At 35.4% G+C, this 19037-nt stretch overlaps 1 protein-coding gene across 3 annotated transcripts in view; it reads left to right on the forward strand.

Annotated features, from left to right (window-relative positions):
* The window catches only part of LOC150106513 (cyclin-dependent kinase 17-like), a 363340-nt gene that overhangs the window by 68186 nt on the left and 276117 nt on the right, over positions 1-19037 (forward strand). For all 3 annotated transcript variants that reach the window (XR_016548362.1, XM_090393169.1, XM_090393168.1), the window contains exon 6: positions 8733-8789. Coding sequence is in view for 2 of the 3 variants with exons in the window: in XM_090393169.1 (XP_090249295.1) it covers positions 8733-8789 (57 nt within the window). In the remaining variant the exon portion in view is untranslated. The remainder of the gene's footprint in view (positions 1-8732; positions 8790-19037) is intronic.

The raw sequence follows: 19037 nt of genomic DNA on the forward strand, positions 1-19037 counted from the left end.
ATAAATTATGGAATGAAAGAATAATAGAAGCTAGAATAAAAATAGAAGTTATTTAACAATAATTGGTTTATATGCCCTAGAAGAAGGAAGAGAACAGAATATTGAATAATATTGAATTTTATAATCAGCTACAATATATATATATATATATATTAGGATAACCAAGCAATTTTATATGCTTGGTTATTTTAGCTCCTAATCCCAAGTATGCAAACAATTAAGTTTGCGCCTGAAACAAAGTTCAAGTCTAAAGATGGTACAACACCTGTGCAACTTATTGTAAAGGTGGGTAAAGCTCTGATCACTATTCTTAGTATTTTCCCATAATGTAAAGCACATCTCACTAGAAGATGTATATACTGCAATGCATTATGGGTGGGGTCACTACCCAGACCGGTTTCAACCTTTTTTGAGGTCTCCTCAGTGAGTAGCTAGACCCTAAATACCAAGGTTTTAGTAATACAGAGCCTTATCAACTTTACCTATATAAGTTGCAGTAAGGTGTATTAAGCTTTAATAAAAATCTCTGGAGGAGATATTGATGGGAATAAATTTTTAACTTGGGTATTTATTCCCATCAATTGTATCAATTCCCATCATGAGTAGAAATCCAAATATCTGTTGGATTTCTACTCAGGATATGGACTGGTTATTACTAACACCATGTTCCAACATAAAATTGTGCACAAATTCACATGGAGAGAAGAGACAAGGAATAAGAAAAGTCTCATTGACTATGTTATTGTTGATAGTGATGTTTCCTCCCTGGTGGAAGACACAAGAGTGTACAGAGGATCTGAAATTGGAAGTGATCACTATTTAGTCTTGAGCAGGATAAAATTAAATTTCATATTGAAAAGAATAACATGTAAGAAAGTTTTAAAGCGAATAAAAGTTGAGCAGCTCTCAGATGTGAACTGTAGACTAAAATGTGCAAAAATTATTGAAGAAAAAATGAAAGAGTTTGAGAACAGGAACCAAACCTTGGAGATTTAGTGGCAAGTCTTGAAGAAAACCCTGATTGATTCAGCTAGAGAGGCATGTGGTGAAGTTGTCTGCAAGGATAGAAAAATTAGAACTCCATGGTGGACACAGGAAGTTAAAGAGGTAGTGAAAGAAAAGAAGAAAGCATATCAAAAGTTCTTGGCAAATAAGTCAGCTTGTGCTCTTAGAGAATATGGATACAAATGTAAGAAAGTGAAATACTGTGTAAAACTAGCTAAACAAAAGTCATGGGAGGACTTTGGCAAGAACATAGAAAATAAATATCAAGAAGGTGGCAATATATTCTGCAGGTTGTTGAAGAAGCTTAGGAATAGAGGAAAGAGTGCTGTAAAAGGAGTTAGAGATGATACAGGTGACATCAAAACGGTAGAAAAAGATATCCTTGAAGTATGGAGGCATTTAGCAGTATTTAGCAGTGATGACAGCACAGTGGTAAAAAAAAAAAAACACGCATGCAGTCAGGAATACATATCCATACTGGAAGTAGAAAAAGCCATCAAAAGCTTGAAATGTGGAAAGGCAGCAGGAGTAGGTGATATTCAACCAGAAATACTGAAGTATGGTGGTATAAGAGTCTTACAGTGGCTGCACTGCATAGTTCAGAATGCCTGGATAGAGGGATGAATTCCCGATGATTTGCTAGAGCTCTCATAGTACCCATATATATAAAAAGGGAAATAAAACAATGTGAAAATTACAGCGATATTTCCCTACTGAGTGTTCCTGGTAAGATTTATGCAAGTATACTTGAGAAACGGTTGAGAAAAATTGTGGAAGAAAAGCTAGGTGAAGAACAAGCTGGATTCAGGCCAAATAGAGGCTGTCAAGATCAGATCTTCACTTTACGACAAATAGTTGAGAAATCATGGGAATATAACAAAGATCTGTATTTAAGTTTTGTCGATTTGGAAAAGGCATATGACAAATTGCCAAGAGAGATGCTATTCAATATGCTACAGTTATATGGTGTCAATGGGGCATTATATCAAGCAATACTTAGTCTTTATTTGAGTTGTAAGTCAGCAGTTAGAATTGAAGGACGTACAGGAAGATGGTTTAATGTTAAATCTGGTGTCGGACAAGGATGTACATTATCCCCTCTGTTATTCATTATCTATATGGATCACATTATGAAGGAAAGTGGTATTTAACATGATATCAAAATTGAAAATGTTAATGTCAGCTCTTTGCTTTATGTCGACGATGTTATACTTCTAAATAAATCCGCTACAAGTCTGCAAGATTCTCTGACTAAAATGAATAACTGTTGTAATAGATATTGTATTGAAGGTCAGCAATAAAACGACAAAGACACTGAAAATAGGCAGAATCGTTGAAAATGTCAACGATTTGTCAACGTGTTGTGAACGGAGAACCTGTGGAACAAGTAAAACATTTCAGCTACTTAGGCACGATTTTTAGTGAAGATGGTAAATTATATATAGAAATAGACAACAGAATCAACAAAGCTGGTATGGTTGGAAGTCAATTGAATAAATTCATATGGAATAAGAGAGAAATTAGTCAGAACACTAAATTAGCTGTATACAAGACAGTGTTCATACCAGTTTTAACTTATGGATCTGAGAGCTGGGTCAGAAGTAAAACACTTGACCAAAGACTAGAGACTGCAGATATGAGAGTCCTGAGAAAGATTAGAGGCGTGAACAGATGGCATTAATGGCAATATCATATTAAAAACGAGGATATTAGGAAAGAACTTGACATTGTCAGCATCCAGGACGAGGAAAGATTAGCAAAACAAGTGTTCTCTGCCAGGTTGGCAGGAAAACGATGCAGAGGAAGACCAAGATATAGGTATATTGATACAGTACAAAGTGTCTTAGACGATAGAAATATAAGATCTGATAATGTTGGAGTCTTGACAAGTAACAGACTGATTTGGAGGAAAATTGTAGATAGGAAGTTAGTAATGATGTAAATTTTTCATATAGTACTATGATATGCTGTACACCCCTTGAGGGTACATGGCAGGAATTTGATGATGATGAGTGTGTCTTTCGAGTGTCTATGTAATACTGGCAGAACCTTGGCATATAAATATTTAATTTAATTATTAAATTATTAATTTTCATTTCTGTTCCATATAGCATTTCTTCCAAAAAAAATAAAAATAACTTCAGTGGGGTGAAAGCAGAAAAAGAATTGGAAATGTTAGCAAAACAGATACTTGATGCAAGAATGTCAGAAAAAAACTAACGCATAAGAGCTGAATTGATTGATGCATTTAGCACCATGAAGTCTTAGAAAGTTAAAGTGTAAAATCTGATAATATTGGAGATGTGACAAATAACAGCTTAATTCAGAAGAAAAGTATTGATCAGTAGCTAGTAATAATGAAAACTTGATTGTTTTAGAATAACATTTTATGCCTACACTATATTATTACTATGCTTTAAGGATATAGTTTATTAGTAGCATTGGTTACATAACCATGTATGAAGGAAAGAGGCACAGAAATCTTGCCATTCAGGACGAACATGTTTTATTCACTGTAGTCTTTTCACCTTTCATGGGTAGGAGTTTCATGGACTTTTACCCTTGAAAGGTTATAAACCTATGGTATGTTAATACTGTGGATGAGTTAAAAGATTTTTAAGAAGAATTTTTTTTTAATTTCCTTTACACACACACACACACACACACACACTTCTTTTTTTAAAATTGAATGATTAGAAACCTAGAAAAATGAAAACAAAGTTTAATAGCACAACTAGTTTCAGCTTATATGAGCCTTCTTCAGGTGCACATTGAAAAAGAAATAATGAGTAAAACATAGAGGAAATAATTGTAGACGTCACGAAAAGTTAGTGTATATACATTCATTGTTGAAACATTGACGTCTGTGCATTCAAAACTGTTCTCTCATTGGCTTCATTGTTGGGCATATGCATGCGTATAGCATCTCACGAATGCCAGTATTTGATCATAGCACAGCAGTCTGAAAGGTTGTAACTCAGGTTGTTGTTGAGATGTAAGGGGGCTGAGAATGATTTCTTTTGATTCTATTATCTTTCTTTATAATTCATCGTGGCAAAAGAAAATGTTATTAGGCTTCCCATAGGACTGTATGGCTAAGGTTTTCTTCATTAGAATCGACCGAGAACAGAAAATGACTAGACAAAGCACTGGCTCAAATTCTCCTGTAACTGACCTCTCTTATGTTCTTCAATGCGTAACTCAATCGATTTCTCTGTTTGGCCAAAGTATGGTATATCACAGTTGCACCAAATCTGGTAAACACCGGGATATTTAAGGTTGTGATGTCTAGGTTTCGGATGGCTCACTAAGGTGCAGATTTTTGGAAGAGGAGTAAATAAAGTTCTTATGTTGTATTTCCTAAGAACCTTGGCCAATTTGGGTGAGACAGACTTATGTATGGTATAGAAATATTACCATTCACCCTGTTGGTCTCTTCATTATTGCGAGTGGGTGGATTTAATAGGAATTTGTCAATTGATTTTTGTGAATAACCATTTAGTTGAAAAGTAGACCTGACAAAATTGAGTTCTTAAGTTCTATCTCATCATCAAGAAGAGAGTGAGCATAATGTCCTAGTGTAGAAATGATTCCAAACTTTTGAGGAGGATAATGATGGGATTGACTGTGGAGATATCTGTTGGTGTGGGTAACTTTTCTGTAAATCAAGATTTTTAATTTCTCTGAAGAACGGGTCAGTTTTAATGTCCAAAAAAAGGAAGAGAACCATTAGCTTCAAACTCAGCCATAACTTTTATGTTCGGATGTTGATTATTTAGATGTTCTTGGAAGTTAAGGAGCGATTCATGGTCATGGCTCCAAAATGAGGAAAATGTCATCAATATATCTTTTCCAAATTCTTGGTTTTAAAGGATTAGAAGAGATGGCTTTAACTTCCAGTTCTTCTAAATAGATGTTTGCAAGTACAGGTGACAACGGATTACCCATTGCAAGTCCATAATTTTGTTTATAGATGGTGTCCTGAAACTTAAAGTATCCTGAGTGGATGCAATGGAAAAATGAAAACTTTGTTTTCATTTTTCTCGGCTTCTAGTCATTCAGTTTTTTTTAAAAATGTATATCAAGCGAGTAAATCAATCTTCCTGTGTGTGTGTGTGTGTGTGTGTGTGTGTGTGTGTGTGTGTGTGTGTGTGTGTGTGTGTGTGTGTACACACACACATACATACACGAGGATGGCCTGAAAGTTCTCTGCCTCGACCATAGGTGGCAACACTATCAGCGAGATTTTTTTTTTTTTTATAAGTTGTCACGTCTGACGTTGATATCTAGAAAAACAAAAAGATGTGTACCTGTGCTTCATAGATTACAAAAAGGCATTCGACAATGTTCAACATATGAACAATTAATTGAAATCCTTTCAAAAATAGGCATGGATGGAAAAGACATTAGGCTAATAACTAATCTTTACTGGGAACAGACTGCATCTTTGAGAATAAATAGAGACCTCAGAAAAATTCCCAGTTCAGAAAGGTGTGAGACAAGGCTGTGTCTTTTCTCCGATTCTCTTTAATCTGTGCACAGAAGAAATATTTAATAAAATTAGTAACCTCAAAGGAATCATTGTAACGGGCAGAAATTAATAACCTGAGATATGCAGATATGGTTCTTCTAGCTGAAAACAAATATGACCTTAAGACTCTTATAGATGAAACCCTCAAGTACAGTGAACAGTATGGCCTCAGTTTCAAATTTAAAAAGACAAAAATCATGATAATTTCAAGAGAAAAGGAAATAACAAAAATAATGATCAATAAATATAAAAAGTTCATATCAATTGTTTATATTCAACTTTGTTTTTTTTTAAAACTATTCCTATGTAGCCACTGAAGATGGTCTGTAATATTCAGACCGAAATATTTGGCAAATGAAACATTATTCTTGTGCAAACGTGTATATATTTCTAAAAAATCAAATATAAAAGGAAATAAATTTGAGCAGGTGCAAACATACATATACCTCGGATACTTGATCACAGAGAATGGCAGGACAGAAGATAAAATTAGAAAAAGGATTGAAATTGCAAGGTCAGTTTTCAGCAGTATCAAAAATCTACTGACATCTAGAGAATTAAATCTGAAAACAAGACAAAGAATCTCCAAATGCTACATATGGTCCACATTATTATACGGAGTAGAGACATGGACACTCTCCAATCTGTGTATGAAAAAACTGGAGGCCTTTGAAATGAACACTGTGAAGAATTATGAGGATATCATGAAAAGACAAATGAAGAGGTATTAGAGATGGTAGGCATAAACAGGAGCCTGATGAGAGAAATTAAAAAGAGAAAAGTCGGCTATTTTGGACATATTCTGAGATATAACTGCCTACAAAGGACACTTCTCGAAGGAACTGTTGAGGGAAAGAGAAGGAGAGGAAGACAAAGACTGGAGTGGATGAAAAATAAAGAAGACTGGGCGTATTTCTTATATGAGGAATGCAGTAGAGAGGCACAGAATAGGACATGGTGAAGACACATGGTAGTCAATCTCCTAGACGGAGAAGACACCTGACAGGACATCTGTCATGAGCATCCATGTGAAATTGCAAGTCATTCTATCAAGTAGTTTGTTTTATACAGCTATCTAAAGCAAAAATGTTGTCTGTATCCCTTTAAATGGATAAAATTGAGTATCGTGCGGTTATAAAATTCTTTAGAAAGAAGGTTTAACACCAAAAGAAATTCATTCGAAGTTCATAAAAGTTTATGGGCACTCTTCTCCTTTGTTTTGAACAATTAAGAAATGGGCTGGCGAGTTTAACCCTCTCATGCACAAATTTCTGAAATGGTGATTAAAAAAATAATTTAAGTATTTTTAGGATGTAAGAAAACACTGTAAATTTTATTTCAATTTTTTTCATGCATTCAATCTAATTTTCAATCCTGTCCACTGTAGTGGACTACATGCATTTAGGAATGCACTGCATGCATCAGAGGTTAAAAAACATGTCTCATAGAGCTGTAAAGTAAACCAATAGTAGCCGTCCACCACAGTGGACATGTGCATGAGAGGGTTAAACATGGTCGTACCATCCTTGCAGATGATTCACGTGAAGGATGCCCAAAAAGTGTGACAACACCAGAAATCATTGATCAAGTGCACGATATGGTATTGGATGACCGGCAAGTCAAAGTGTGTGAAATTGCTCAGACCATAGACATTTCAAAAGAACATGTAGGATATATTTTGCATGAAGAAGCTTTGTGCAAGATGGGTGCCCCCTCTTGCTCAAGCAGATCAAAAACACACTTGCATGAAAATCTCTGAACAGTGCTTGGAACATTTTAACAAGAATAAAACTGATTTTGTGCATTGATTTATTACTATGGATGAAACTTGGATTCACCATTACACACCAAAATCCAAACAGCAGTCAAAACAGTGGACAGAAGCTGGTTGTTCAGTGCCAAAGAAGACAAAGTTGGTTCCATCAGCAGGAAAGGTCATGGCATTCGTGTTTGGGGATGCTAAAGGCATTTTGTTTATTAATTATCTTTGAAAGGGTAAGACAATATCCGGGGAATATTATTCCGATCTTTCAACAAGACTATATGAAAAAATTCGTGAGAAAAGACCCAGTTTGCAGAAGAAGAAAAAAATCATCTTTTATCAGGACAATGCACCTGCCCACAAAGGTGTTTTGGCAATGGGAAAATTAAGGGATCTGCACAATGAATTGTTGTAACATTCACCCTATTCCCCAAATTTGGCTCCCTTTGTCTTCTGTTTCTTCCCAGAACTAAAATTCTTCCTCGCTAGTCAGCGTTTTTCTTCGAAACAAAAGGTGATTGCAGCTGCAGAGGGGTATTTTGCAGTTCTTACTGAGAACCACTACAGGGATGGGATAATGGCACTGGATCATTGCTGGAATAAATGTAATAGTCTTAAGGGAGATTATGTTGAAAAATAAAAATAATATAATTTTGAAATTATAAATTCGTTTCTTCATTGTTAGGCCGAGAACTTTTCAGGCTATCGTCATAATATATATATATATATATATATATATATTCACTTATTTGGAAACCCTGTTCTAGAGACCAAACTTGGAATTTTTTGCAGACCACTTCAGGCCTCCAGTAAATAGGGCAGTGGTATAAATTTTATTGCCCATACAGTGGTATGGGCAATAAAATTTATCTAGAGACATTCAGAAACATGTGTCTAGCAGTATTTGGACCTATTTATTGGAGAGTGGATTATGTTTACCAACCAGGCCTTAGTTTCTCTGGCCAAGTGAGGCAAGCTTAAAGTCGGTACAAACCACTATAGTCCAAAAGCTTATTATCCTGGATGGTGAAATTTCTTTACCACCTTCATGTTTGGTTGCCATTTCCTCTCTGGGAAGACATCTTTTTATAGTGGAAATATTTGCTGTTTTGCCTGAATCCCTTTGTTAAAAACAGACATGAATGAAAAAAATATATATATATGTGATTGACTGTATGTGTTTCACTACATGATCAAATTTAGTAAAATTCTCTGAATAAAAATCTATTTCAAAAATCTGTCTAGAACAGGTCTAATTTCATATATGTGAGCAAGAGATAAAGTTGTAGTGATTACAGTAGTGCATTGCACTTGGGCTTGCAAAATTCACCTCATAATAATTAAAATGAAATCAAAAAGAAAAGTGGTATTAAGTAGTATTTTGCTCTTATATTAGTATTAATTGCTGATTTATTTTATGTTTTTTACTTTCAGTCAGAAATTGGATTTGGTCGAATGGAAACATATGTGAAACTAGACAAATTAGGAGAGGTATGTTAATTCATATAAATTTGATTAAGTGACATTTAATCAGATTTTCCTAAAGTTTTGTACATACCTTGTATAAAATATTAATTAGTATTTTTAGCCATATCAAGGCAAATAAATACTTCTGTGAAAAGTTTCTTTGAGCATGATGTTATCCAGTGGTAATTGTTCTAATGTTATTATAGATTGGATTCTTAATGGTTGAAAACTATATATTATTTGCCAGAGAGGCAAGAAGGCTGGCTTGCCTTAATGCATTCTGATTATTTCAGGACTCTGGCTGGACTGATTTTACTGAATTTGATGCCTAGAATTCTTACAAAAATTTGTCATTCTGTCCAAATTTTTATTTCTGTTAGACCATTTTCAAGGACACTTGGGTCCCACTTGTTGAAATTATATATTGCAATAACTGCAGGGTGGTTCAAAATTCCATGTACAAACTTTGAGGGGAGGTAGAGAACATCAAAATCAACCATATTCACATAGGAAAGCATGACCGGAAAGGCCTCCCAAAAGTGATAGGTGGCGCTGTTTGTCAGCTCTCCAGGTGAGCAATTGGGTTCCTCATTTAAGCTATCGACATCGTATGAAGGACATGTGTCATTTTACGAATGCTGAGATGGCAGGCATGCACTTTGTTTACGAGTTAGCTGACAGTAATGGATGAGCCGCTGTATGAATGTATCACGAAAGGTATCCAAAAAATATGTACCACATCACCAAATGTTTGTGCATTTGCATCAGAATTTGTGTGACTATGGATCATTCAGAGATCACAGGCATGATAATGGGTGCATGCATGCGATGGACAATAATCCAGAGACAAGCACACGTGCCGTTTTCTTTGCTATAGGAATATCTCGATCCAGTGTATTGTGCATTTTGCACTCTGAGTCCTTACATCTATTTCATCTGCAATGGGTCCAGTTACTGATGGCCAAAGATTATCCTCGACATGTGGAATTCGCTCAGTGGTTTCTGCAGAAAAGTGTCATAGACCCAGATTTTCCAACTTGTGTTTTGTTCACGGATGAAGCTTCATTTACCTGCGAAGGGGTCTTCAATCACCACAATCTCATGTGTGGGCCCATGAGAACCCACTCACACTGAGTGATTCACATGCTGCACAACAACGCTTCGCCATTAATGTATGGGCAGGTATCGTCGCTGACTGTTTAGTCGGCCCATACCTGTAACCACCCTGACTGTATTCCCAGAAGTGTCAGATTTACTGAACAATGTTCCAATGACTGTGCATCAGCAGATGGGGTTCCAACACGACGGGGATCCAGCCCATTTTGGCATTACTGTGCGTCAGTATTTGGACAGGTCCTTTGGGGATCGATGGATTGGGCGTCGTGGATACGTGTCATTGCCCTCACGCTCACCTGATTTATTGAGCATTAATTTCTTTCTGTAGGGGACCCTTAAAGCCATGGTGTACGAAATGCCTGTTGCCTTTAACATGGACCTCGTGGCAAGAATCGGCATCACCGCTGCTAATATCTGGAAACTCCAGGTGTTTGAAATTTTCGAAAATGTATGGCAATCAATGTGTTGTCGGTGTTAGGCATGCATCATTGCTAATGGTCATAACTTTGAGCACCTGATGTGAAACCATATTACGTATCCAACTACTATTGAACTGTTCAGTTAGGCCTAATAAAGTTTTTTACACTACTTACTGCCTTGTGTTATTTTTGAATCTTTGTGTCCCTCTTAGTACCTTCCGGTGGCATTTCTGGTCATGCTTTCCTATGTGAATATGGCTGATTTTGATGTTCTTTATCTCCTCTCAAAGTTTGTATGTGGAATTTTGAACCACCCTGTATATTTTTGCTGTAATGGTATTTACTAAAATTTTGGGATAATAAAGGATGTACATAAGATGTCAAAATATTTAGGTTATGCTGACTAAGATGTCCAAGCTTAGAAACCAGAGGGTTAAGGATTAGTAGCTCTAAAAAATATTTACTTGCCTTTTTTCCCTTTTTTCATCATCATCATCATCATCATCAAATTCCTGGCATGTACCCTGAAGGGGTATACAGGATATGATAGTACTACATGAAAAATTTACATCATTACTAACTTCCTATCTACAATTTTCCTCCAGATCAGTCTGTTGCCTGTCAAGACCCCAACATTATTAGATCTTATATTTCTATCGTTTAAGGCACTTTGTACCGTATCAATCCACCTATATCTTGGTCTTCCTCTGGGTTGTTTTCCTGCCAGCCTGGCAGAGAACACTAGTTTTGCTAATTTTTCCTCACCCATTCTGTTTAAGTGACCACACCTCTTGAGATTAGCTCTGCTAACGCATTCCTGGATGCTAACAATGTCAAGTTCTTTCCTAATATCCTCGTTTTTAATATGACATTGCCATTGATGCCATCTGTTCATGCCTCTAATCTTTCTCAGGGCTCTCACATCTGCGGTCTCTAGTCTTTGGTCAAGTATTTTACTTCTCACCCAGCTCTCAGATCCATAAGTTAAAACTGGTTTGAACTTGTACACAGCTAATTTAGTGTTCAGACTAATTTCTCTCTTATTCCATATGAATTTATTCATTTGACTATCTACCATACCAGCTTTGTTGAATCTGTTGTCTATTTCCATATTTAATTTACCATCTTCACTAAAAATCGCACCTAAGTAGCTGAAATGTTTTACTTGTTTCACAGGTTCTCCGTTCACAACGCAGTTGACATTTTCAACAATTCTACCTATTTTCGTTGGTCTTTGTCTTTTTAATGCTGACCGTCATACCATATCTATTACAACAGTTATTCAATTTAGTCAGGGAATCTTGCAAACTTGTAGCGGATTTATTTAGAAGTATAACATCATCAACATAAAGCAAAGAGCTGACATTAACATCTCCAATTCTGATATCATGTTTAATACCACTTTCCTTTATAATGTGATCCATATAGATAATGAATAACAGAGAGGGATAATATTCATCCTTGTCTCACACTAGATTTAACATTAAACCATCTTCCTGTACTTCCTTCAATTCTAACTGCTGACTTACAACTCAAATAAAGACTAAGTATTGCTTGATATAATACCCCATTGACACCATATAACTGTAGCATATTGAATAGCTTCTCTCTTGGCACCTTGTCATATGCCTTTTCTAGATCGACAAAACTTAAATACAGATCTTTGTTATATTCCCATGCTTTCTCAACTATTTGTCGTAAAGTGAAGATCTGATCCTGAAAGGCTCTATTTGGCCTGAATCCAGCTTGTCTTCCACAATTCTTCTCAACTGTTTCTCAAGTATACTTGTATAGACCTTGCCAGGAACACTCATTAGGTGAAATATCTCTAATTCTCACATTCAGTTTTATTTCCCTTTTTATATATGGGTACTATTAGAGCTCTACTCCAATCATCGGGAATTCGTCCTGTGTCCAGGCTTTCTGAACTATGCAGTGCCACTGTAAGGCTTTTTATACCACCATATTTCAGCATTTCTGGTCAAATATCATCTACTCCTGCTGCCTTTCCACATTTCAAGCCTTTGATGGCTTTTTCTACATCAAGTATGGATATGTATTCCTAACTGTATGCTTGTTGAGTGCTTTTTACCACTGTGCTATCACTGCTTGTTTCATTTAGCAATTTTTCGAAGTAATTACTCCATACTTCAAGGATAACTTATTCCCCTGTTTTCATGTCACCTTTACCATTACCCTAACTCCTTTTACAGCACTCTTTCCTCTATTTCTAAGCTTCTTCAACAACCTCCAGAATATCTTACCACCTTCTTGATATTTATTTTCTATGTTCTTGCCAAATTCCTCCCATGACTTTTGTTTAGCTAGTTTTACCACAGTGTTTCGCTTTCTTACATTTGTCTCTGTATTCTCTAAGAGCAAAAGCTGACTTATTTGCCAGGAACTTTTGATATGCTTTCTTCTTTTCCTTCACTGCCTCTTTAACTTACTGTGCCCACCATGGAGTTCTGATTTTTCTCTCCTTGCAGACAACCTCACCACATACCTCTCTGGGTGAATCAATCTCAGTTTTCTTCAAGGCTTGCCACTGAATCTCCAAGGTTTGGTTCCTGTTCTCAACAATGACATAGTCTATGAGACTTTTCTTATTCCTTGCCTCTTCTCTTTATGTGAATTTTTGCACATTTTTATGTTTTAACATGGTGTTAGTAATAACCATTCCATGTCCTGAGCAGAAATCCAACAGGTATTTGCCAGTTTCCTAGAAGTCACACTAAATTGCTTCAAGCAAGAATGTCTTGTTTTGTTTTCTGTTGTTCAGATATCCTAACACAGTAAAACTGACATTTCTTTTACAGGCTGATGAAGTATTTATGCCAAAAATGATTTTTTTTATTTATAGTGATCAGTTTCACTTCTATTATCGAAAAATTCTAAATTATTTGATAATTATCTTGAAAAAAATTACTGCTATTGCTGCTGCTGCTCTTGCTTGTCATCTCACAAATGAATTGTATATTGGGTATACTTTCTAATATTACTTTCTACCCAGTAACAAATTGTAGACTAACTGAGATTACTAACTCCCCCCACACACACACCACTGGGAACCGGATCAAAAGAACATGCCCAGAAGGCAGCACACTAAAGTACCTCATGCAATAACTGAATATTTTACAGGCAGAAATTCCTTGTTCTGTTTTTCCATCTTTCTGATTGATTAGCAGACATTCAAAGCATATTCTGATATTGCATTTGTAGGATGACATTTTTAATGTCATCTTAAATTTTAAATATTAATTTCCCCTATTAGCCAACGTCACATAACTTCCTGATTTATAACAATAGGGAAATAATATGTATATTTTCTTATTTATAATTTGCAAATTTATAATAATCAAAACTTAGTTTCTGTGTCGAAAAAATTAAACGTTATGTGGAACAATTATTATGGAAAAATTACGAATGAAATAAAAACTGTACCTATGTTTCATAACAGCTTTCAGGTGGCTAATGTTGCAACGGGAGGGGAGGGGGGATGCTATCAAAGTGGAAATAAAGTTCATTTGTATTGTGGAAGGAAATGAAATTTCACATTTGATGCATTTGATATACATATTTTGAATGATAAAAATAAGCAAATGTATCGCTTACTTTAAAAATTGGAGAATAACATATCTGAATTATGCAGTAAATATCTATAACTGTTAATTTCATTTTGTAATGACCGATTATACAGGGAAACCAAGAAGTGAAAGTACAAAGAACAGTAGATTACTATATAATATAAAGAAAATATTTAGTGATATGATTAAAGAATTTCATGTTATTCTCTATAAAGCAAAGTTGCTCCAGCGTGTCCTAAAGGAAATCTGTGAAGTATTATTCGATTTTGATGGTTTTTGTACAAAAATAAAAATAATATAATCTGGAACGTCGGCAGCCAGTTTTCTTTTCTTTTTTTAAAAGAATATTTCAAATAATTATCGTGAATTAATTTCTTCAAGAACAAAGAATGATGTTTTGTCTAGAAAGCGATTAGAAAAAAATTAGCGCAAAAAAATTAAAAATGAAATTGGTTCTCCAAGGTAAGGCAATATTTAAGTGAAGAAATTATGCAAGACCTTTATTTTGTGCAGAAATTAAAATTGTATTGTACAATAAAAAGAGAAAACAAAAATATAAGTAATTTCTCTATTTTTAGTCTATCCTATATAACTAAAATCTAGTTAACCAGCATAGAACAAGGATGTGCATTTCTTGTTATAGGCAACTGAGAGGTAGCTACGATCGTGAGATAATCCGATTAACCGTTCTCTTCAGCGTGAGAGTTTATCACACCTTCTAATGGACAGGACGGTCAAATTGCACTTCTTATCCTGGTTCTTTAAAGAGGTGGGCTGAATCATATCCAGATTTAGTTGGACGTCTATAGATATCCTGGTGGTTTGGAAGGTTAACCGTGCGATGCCCCAGCCGGCATGAAATTCTTTCATGTTGTACCATCATTTTCCGTATTTGTTTAAGCCAGTAAGAATACAATTTGGTCGGCTAAATCCCAAATTGCCAGCCCATCCTTGTTCGTTCAGTATCCAGATAGATACCCAACAGGGTGCACCACGAGAAGGTGAGGATTGAACATTAGGTCAGAAACCCTGGTCGGTTCTCCGCATTCCTTTAAAGGCTATGTGGAGGTCTCCTCTCAGTTATACAGCTTTGACCCTTAAGCACCTGATGATGACAACATTTTAAGCCCTGTCCCTTTCAAAGTAGTCCCTTCTAGTGGCAGTACAACACTTGTTTTGCTAATCTTTCTTCTCCCTTTAAATTTAAGTGACCGTGCCACCTGAGATTAGCTTTGCTAACGCATTCCTGAATAATGACAATGTCAAGCTCTTTCCTAATATTCTTTTTTTTTTTTTTAATAGGATATTGCCATTGATGCCATCTGTTCACTCCCCTAATCTTTCTCAGGAGTCATATCTGCGGTTTCCAGTCTTTGGTCACGTGTATTATTTCTAGCCCAGCTCTCAGATCCATAAGTTAAAATTGGTTTGAACACTGTCCTGTATATAGCTAATTTAGTGTTTTGACCAATTTTTCTCTTATTCCATATAAATTTATTCATTTGACTTCCAACCATGTCAGCCTTGTTGATTCTGTTGTCTATTTTTATATTTAATTTACCATCTTCACTGAAAATCATGCCTAATTAGCTGAAATGTTTTACTTGTTCTATAGGTTCTCCATTCACAATGCAGTTGATATTTTCAATGCTTCTGCCTATTTTCATTGTCTTTGTCTTGTTATTGCTGACTTTCATAACATATCTTTTACAACAGTTATGCAATTCAGTCAGAGATTCTTGCAGACTTGTAGTGGATTTATTTAGAAGTATAACATCATCTGCATAAATCAAAGAACTGACCATAACATCTCCAAATTTGATATCAGATTTAATACCACTTTCCTTCATAATGTGATCCATATAGATAATGAATAAAGAGGGGATAATGTACATCCTTGTCTAACATACCAGATTTAACATAAAAACCATCTTACTGTACTTCCTTCAATTCTAACTGTTGACTTACAATTCAAATGAACACTAAGTATTGCATGATATAATACACCACTGATATCATATAACTCTAGCATTTTGATCAGCTTCTCTCTTGCCACCTTTTCATATACTTTTTCCAGATCTACAAAATTTAAATAAAAATCTTTGTCATATTCCCATGACTTCTCAACTATTTGTTAAGTGAAAATCTGATCCTGACAGCCTGTATTTAGCCTGAATCCAGCTTGTTCTTCACCAAGCTTCTCTTCCACAATTCTTCTCAACTGTTTTTAAAGTATACTGTCATAAATCTTACCAGGAACACTCAGTAGAGAATTATCTCTGTAATTCTCACATTCAGTTTTATTTCTCTTTTTACGTATGAGTACTATGAGAGCTCTACTCCAGTCATCTGAAAATTGTCTCTCCATCCAGGCTTTCTTAACTATGCAGTGCAGCCACTGTAAGACACTTATACCTCCATACTTTAGCATTTCGATCGAATATCATATACTCCTGCTGCCTTTTCACATTTCAGCCTTTAATTGTTTTTTTTTTTTTTTTTTTTTTTTTTTTTTTTTTTTTTTTTTTACTTCAAGTATGGATATGTGTTCCTGATTACATGCCTGGTCATGTTTTTTACCACTGTGCTCTCACCACTTGTTTCATTTAGCAATTTTTCGAAGTAATTACTCCATACTTCAATGATATCTTTTTCTCCAGTTTTCATGTCACCTTTATCATTTCTAATTCCTTTTACAGCACTGTTTCTTCCATTTCTGAGCTTCTTCAACAATCTTCAGAATATCTTGCCACTTTCTTGATATTTATTTTCTATGTTTTTACCAAAGTCCTCCTATGACTTTTGTTTAGCTAGTTTTACACAGTGTTTTGCTTTCTTACATTTGTCTCTGTATTCTCTAAGAGCACAATGTGACTTATTTGCCAGGAACTTTTGATACACCTTCTTCTTTTCCTTCACTGCCTCTTTAACTTCCTGTGTCCACCATGGAGTTCTGATTTTTCTATCTTTGCAGATAACCTCACCACATGCCTCTCTGGCTGAATCAATCAGTGTTTTCTTTATGGCTTGCCACTGAATCTCCAAGGTTTGGTTGCTGTTCTCAAACTCTTTCATTTTTTTCTTCAATAATCTTTATGTATTTTAGTCTACAGTTCACATCTGAGAGCTGCTCAACTTTTATTCATTTTAAAACTTTCTTACATGTTATTCTTTTCAATACGAAATTCAATTTTATCCTGCTCAAGACTAAATGATGATCACTTCTAATTTCAAATCATCTGTACACTCTGGTGTCCCGCACTAGGGGGAAAATATCACTATCAATAATAACATAGTCAATGAGACTTTTTTTATTCCTTGCCTCTTCTCTCCATGTGAATTTGTGCACATTTTTATGTTGGAACATGGTGTTTGTAATAACCAGTCCATGTCCTTAGCAGAAATCCAACAGGTATTTGCGACTATTATTAGTTTTGTTTTGTTGTTTTGTCCAAATTTTCTCAAAATATTTTTGTATGTCTGACAATCATTTCCTACTCTGCTATTTAGATTCCCAACAAGGACCAACCTTTCCTTTTTTCACCATGTCAGTTGCTTTCACTAAAACCTCAAAAAATTCTTCCACTTCTATCTTAGTAGAACCTTCTGTGGGACCATAAGCACAAATAAGTGTCATTGTCCAGTTCCCCATTCTGATATTTGCCCACATCACTCTACTTGAAATTGCCTGCCATTGAAGAATATTAGCTTCGTATTTTGTGTTGAATACTATGGCTACTTCTTCTTTTCCTTGACTGTCATTGCCTGAATATAACATTTGAATTTATTGCTCAGAAAGATCTCAACAGTTTTTGGCTTTTTTGTTTCAGTCACTCCTGTTATGTTGATCTGGTACTTATCCAATTTCTCAGCTAGCTCCATTTCTTTGCCATTCAGTCTTCTTATGTTGTAGTACCGATCTTGAACTCTGGTGATATTGAGTTAGTGTGTGTTAGGGTTTGTTCCAGTAGCTGATTTTTCGATGTTCACCCTCGTTCCCTAGCTAAAACAACGGGGGCCTTTTTTAACCGGATGATGCCCCAGCTGGCATGAAATTTTGTTATGTTGTACCATCATTTAATATTGTGGTTTAAGCCGATAAGAATACAATTTGGTTGGCTAAATCCCAAATTGTCAGCCCATCCTTGCCCGTTCAGTATCAGGTAGATACCTAACAGGGTGCACCACGAGGAGGTGAGGATTGGACCTTAGGTCAAAAGCCCCGGTTGGTTCTTCACATTCCTTTAAAGTCTATGTGGATGTCTTCTCTCAGTTATACAGCTTTGACCCTTAAGCACTTGCTTTTTTTTGGTGAAAGAAATATAGAGTGACATAGATTTGCTGAGTAGATATTTGGTCAGAAAGAATCAGAATTAAAAACCTAAACTTCTGTTTTGCTGGGGAAACAGATAGTAAAATATCAAATGAAATAAATATAGGAAATAAAATAAAATCTACTTCATTCAGTCATTGGCAGTGGCTGGATGAAGTAGATTTTATTCTAACAAACTGACTTTGAGGAAAGTTTGTGCAGATTATTGGGTTGATATTGATAAAACATGAGCAAAGATGGAATTGTCAAAGGTTTGCTAAGATGAATGCATCTATGCATGGTGACAAGCTAAGATAGGATTAGAAATTGCATTATTCCAGACAGTGTCAAAACTGGTCATGTGGTTGGGAATGTTGGAGATAGGTCCACTTAGAAGAATTATTGGCAGGAGGAGGAGCATGAAGTAGGAAATTACTAATAAAAAAAGATAAAGTAGAGGTTGTGAAAGTGGATATAATAGATTGTGGAGTAAATTTATATCTATCTCTGTGTGTGCAATACACACATGAATATTACAAACTTATAAATCATCAGTGCAGTGTGAAGTCTAAAGATTAAGGAAAAGAAGAAACTGTTTATATGTTTTTTGAATACCTGAAAGTCGTTTTGTGTTTCTTGAACAGCTGTCTGGAAAATACAAGAGTGAGGGAGGTGATTCCAAAGAACAGGGAATGAACGAGGAGGAAGAGAAGTTTGTTCACTAGGTTTGAAGCTGAATGGTAAGGATGCTATAAATGTTTGTATATGTTGCAATCTTATAAGAAAGTGGAAGAAAAATGGTGGGTAGTTAAGTAGAAGATTATGCTTAAGAATTCCA

Source organism: Typopeltis vanoorti, chromosome 5, assembly GCF_054136105.1.
Source record: "Typopeltis vanoorti isolate ZY-2024b chromosome 5, IOZ_Tvanoo_1.0, whole genome shotgun sequence".
Classification (NCBI taxonomy): Eukaryota; Metazoa; Arthropoda; class Arachnida; order Uropygi; family Thelyphonidae; genus Typopeltis; species Typopeltis vanoorti.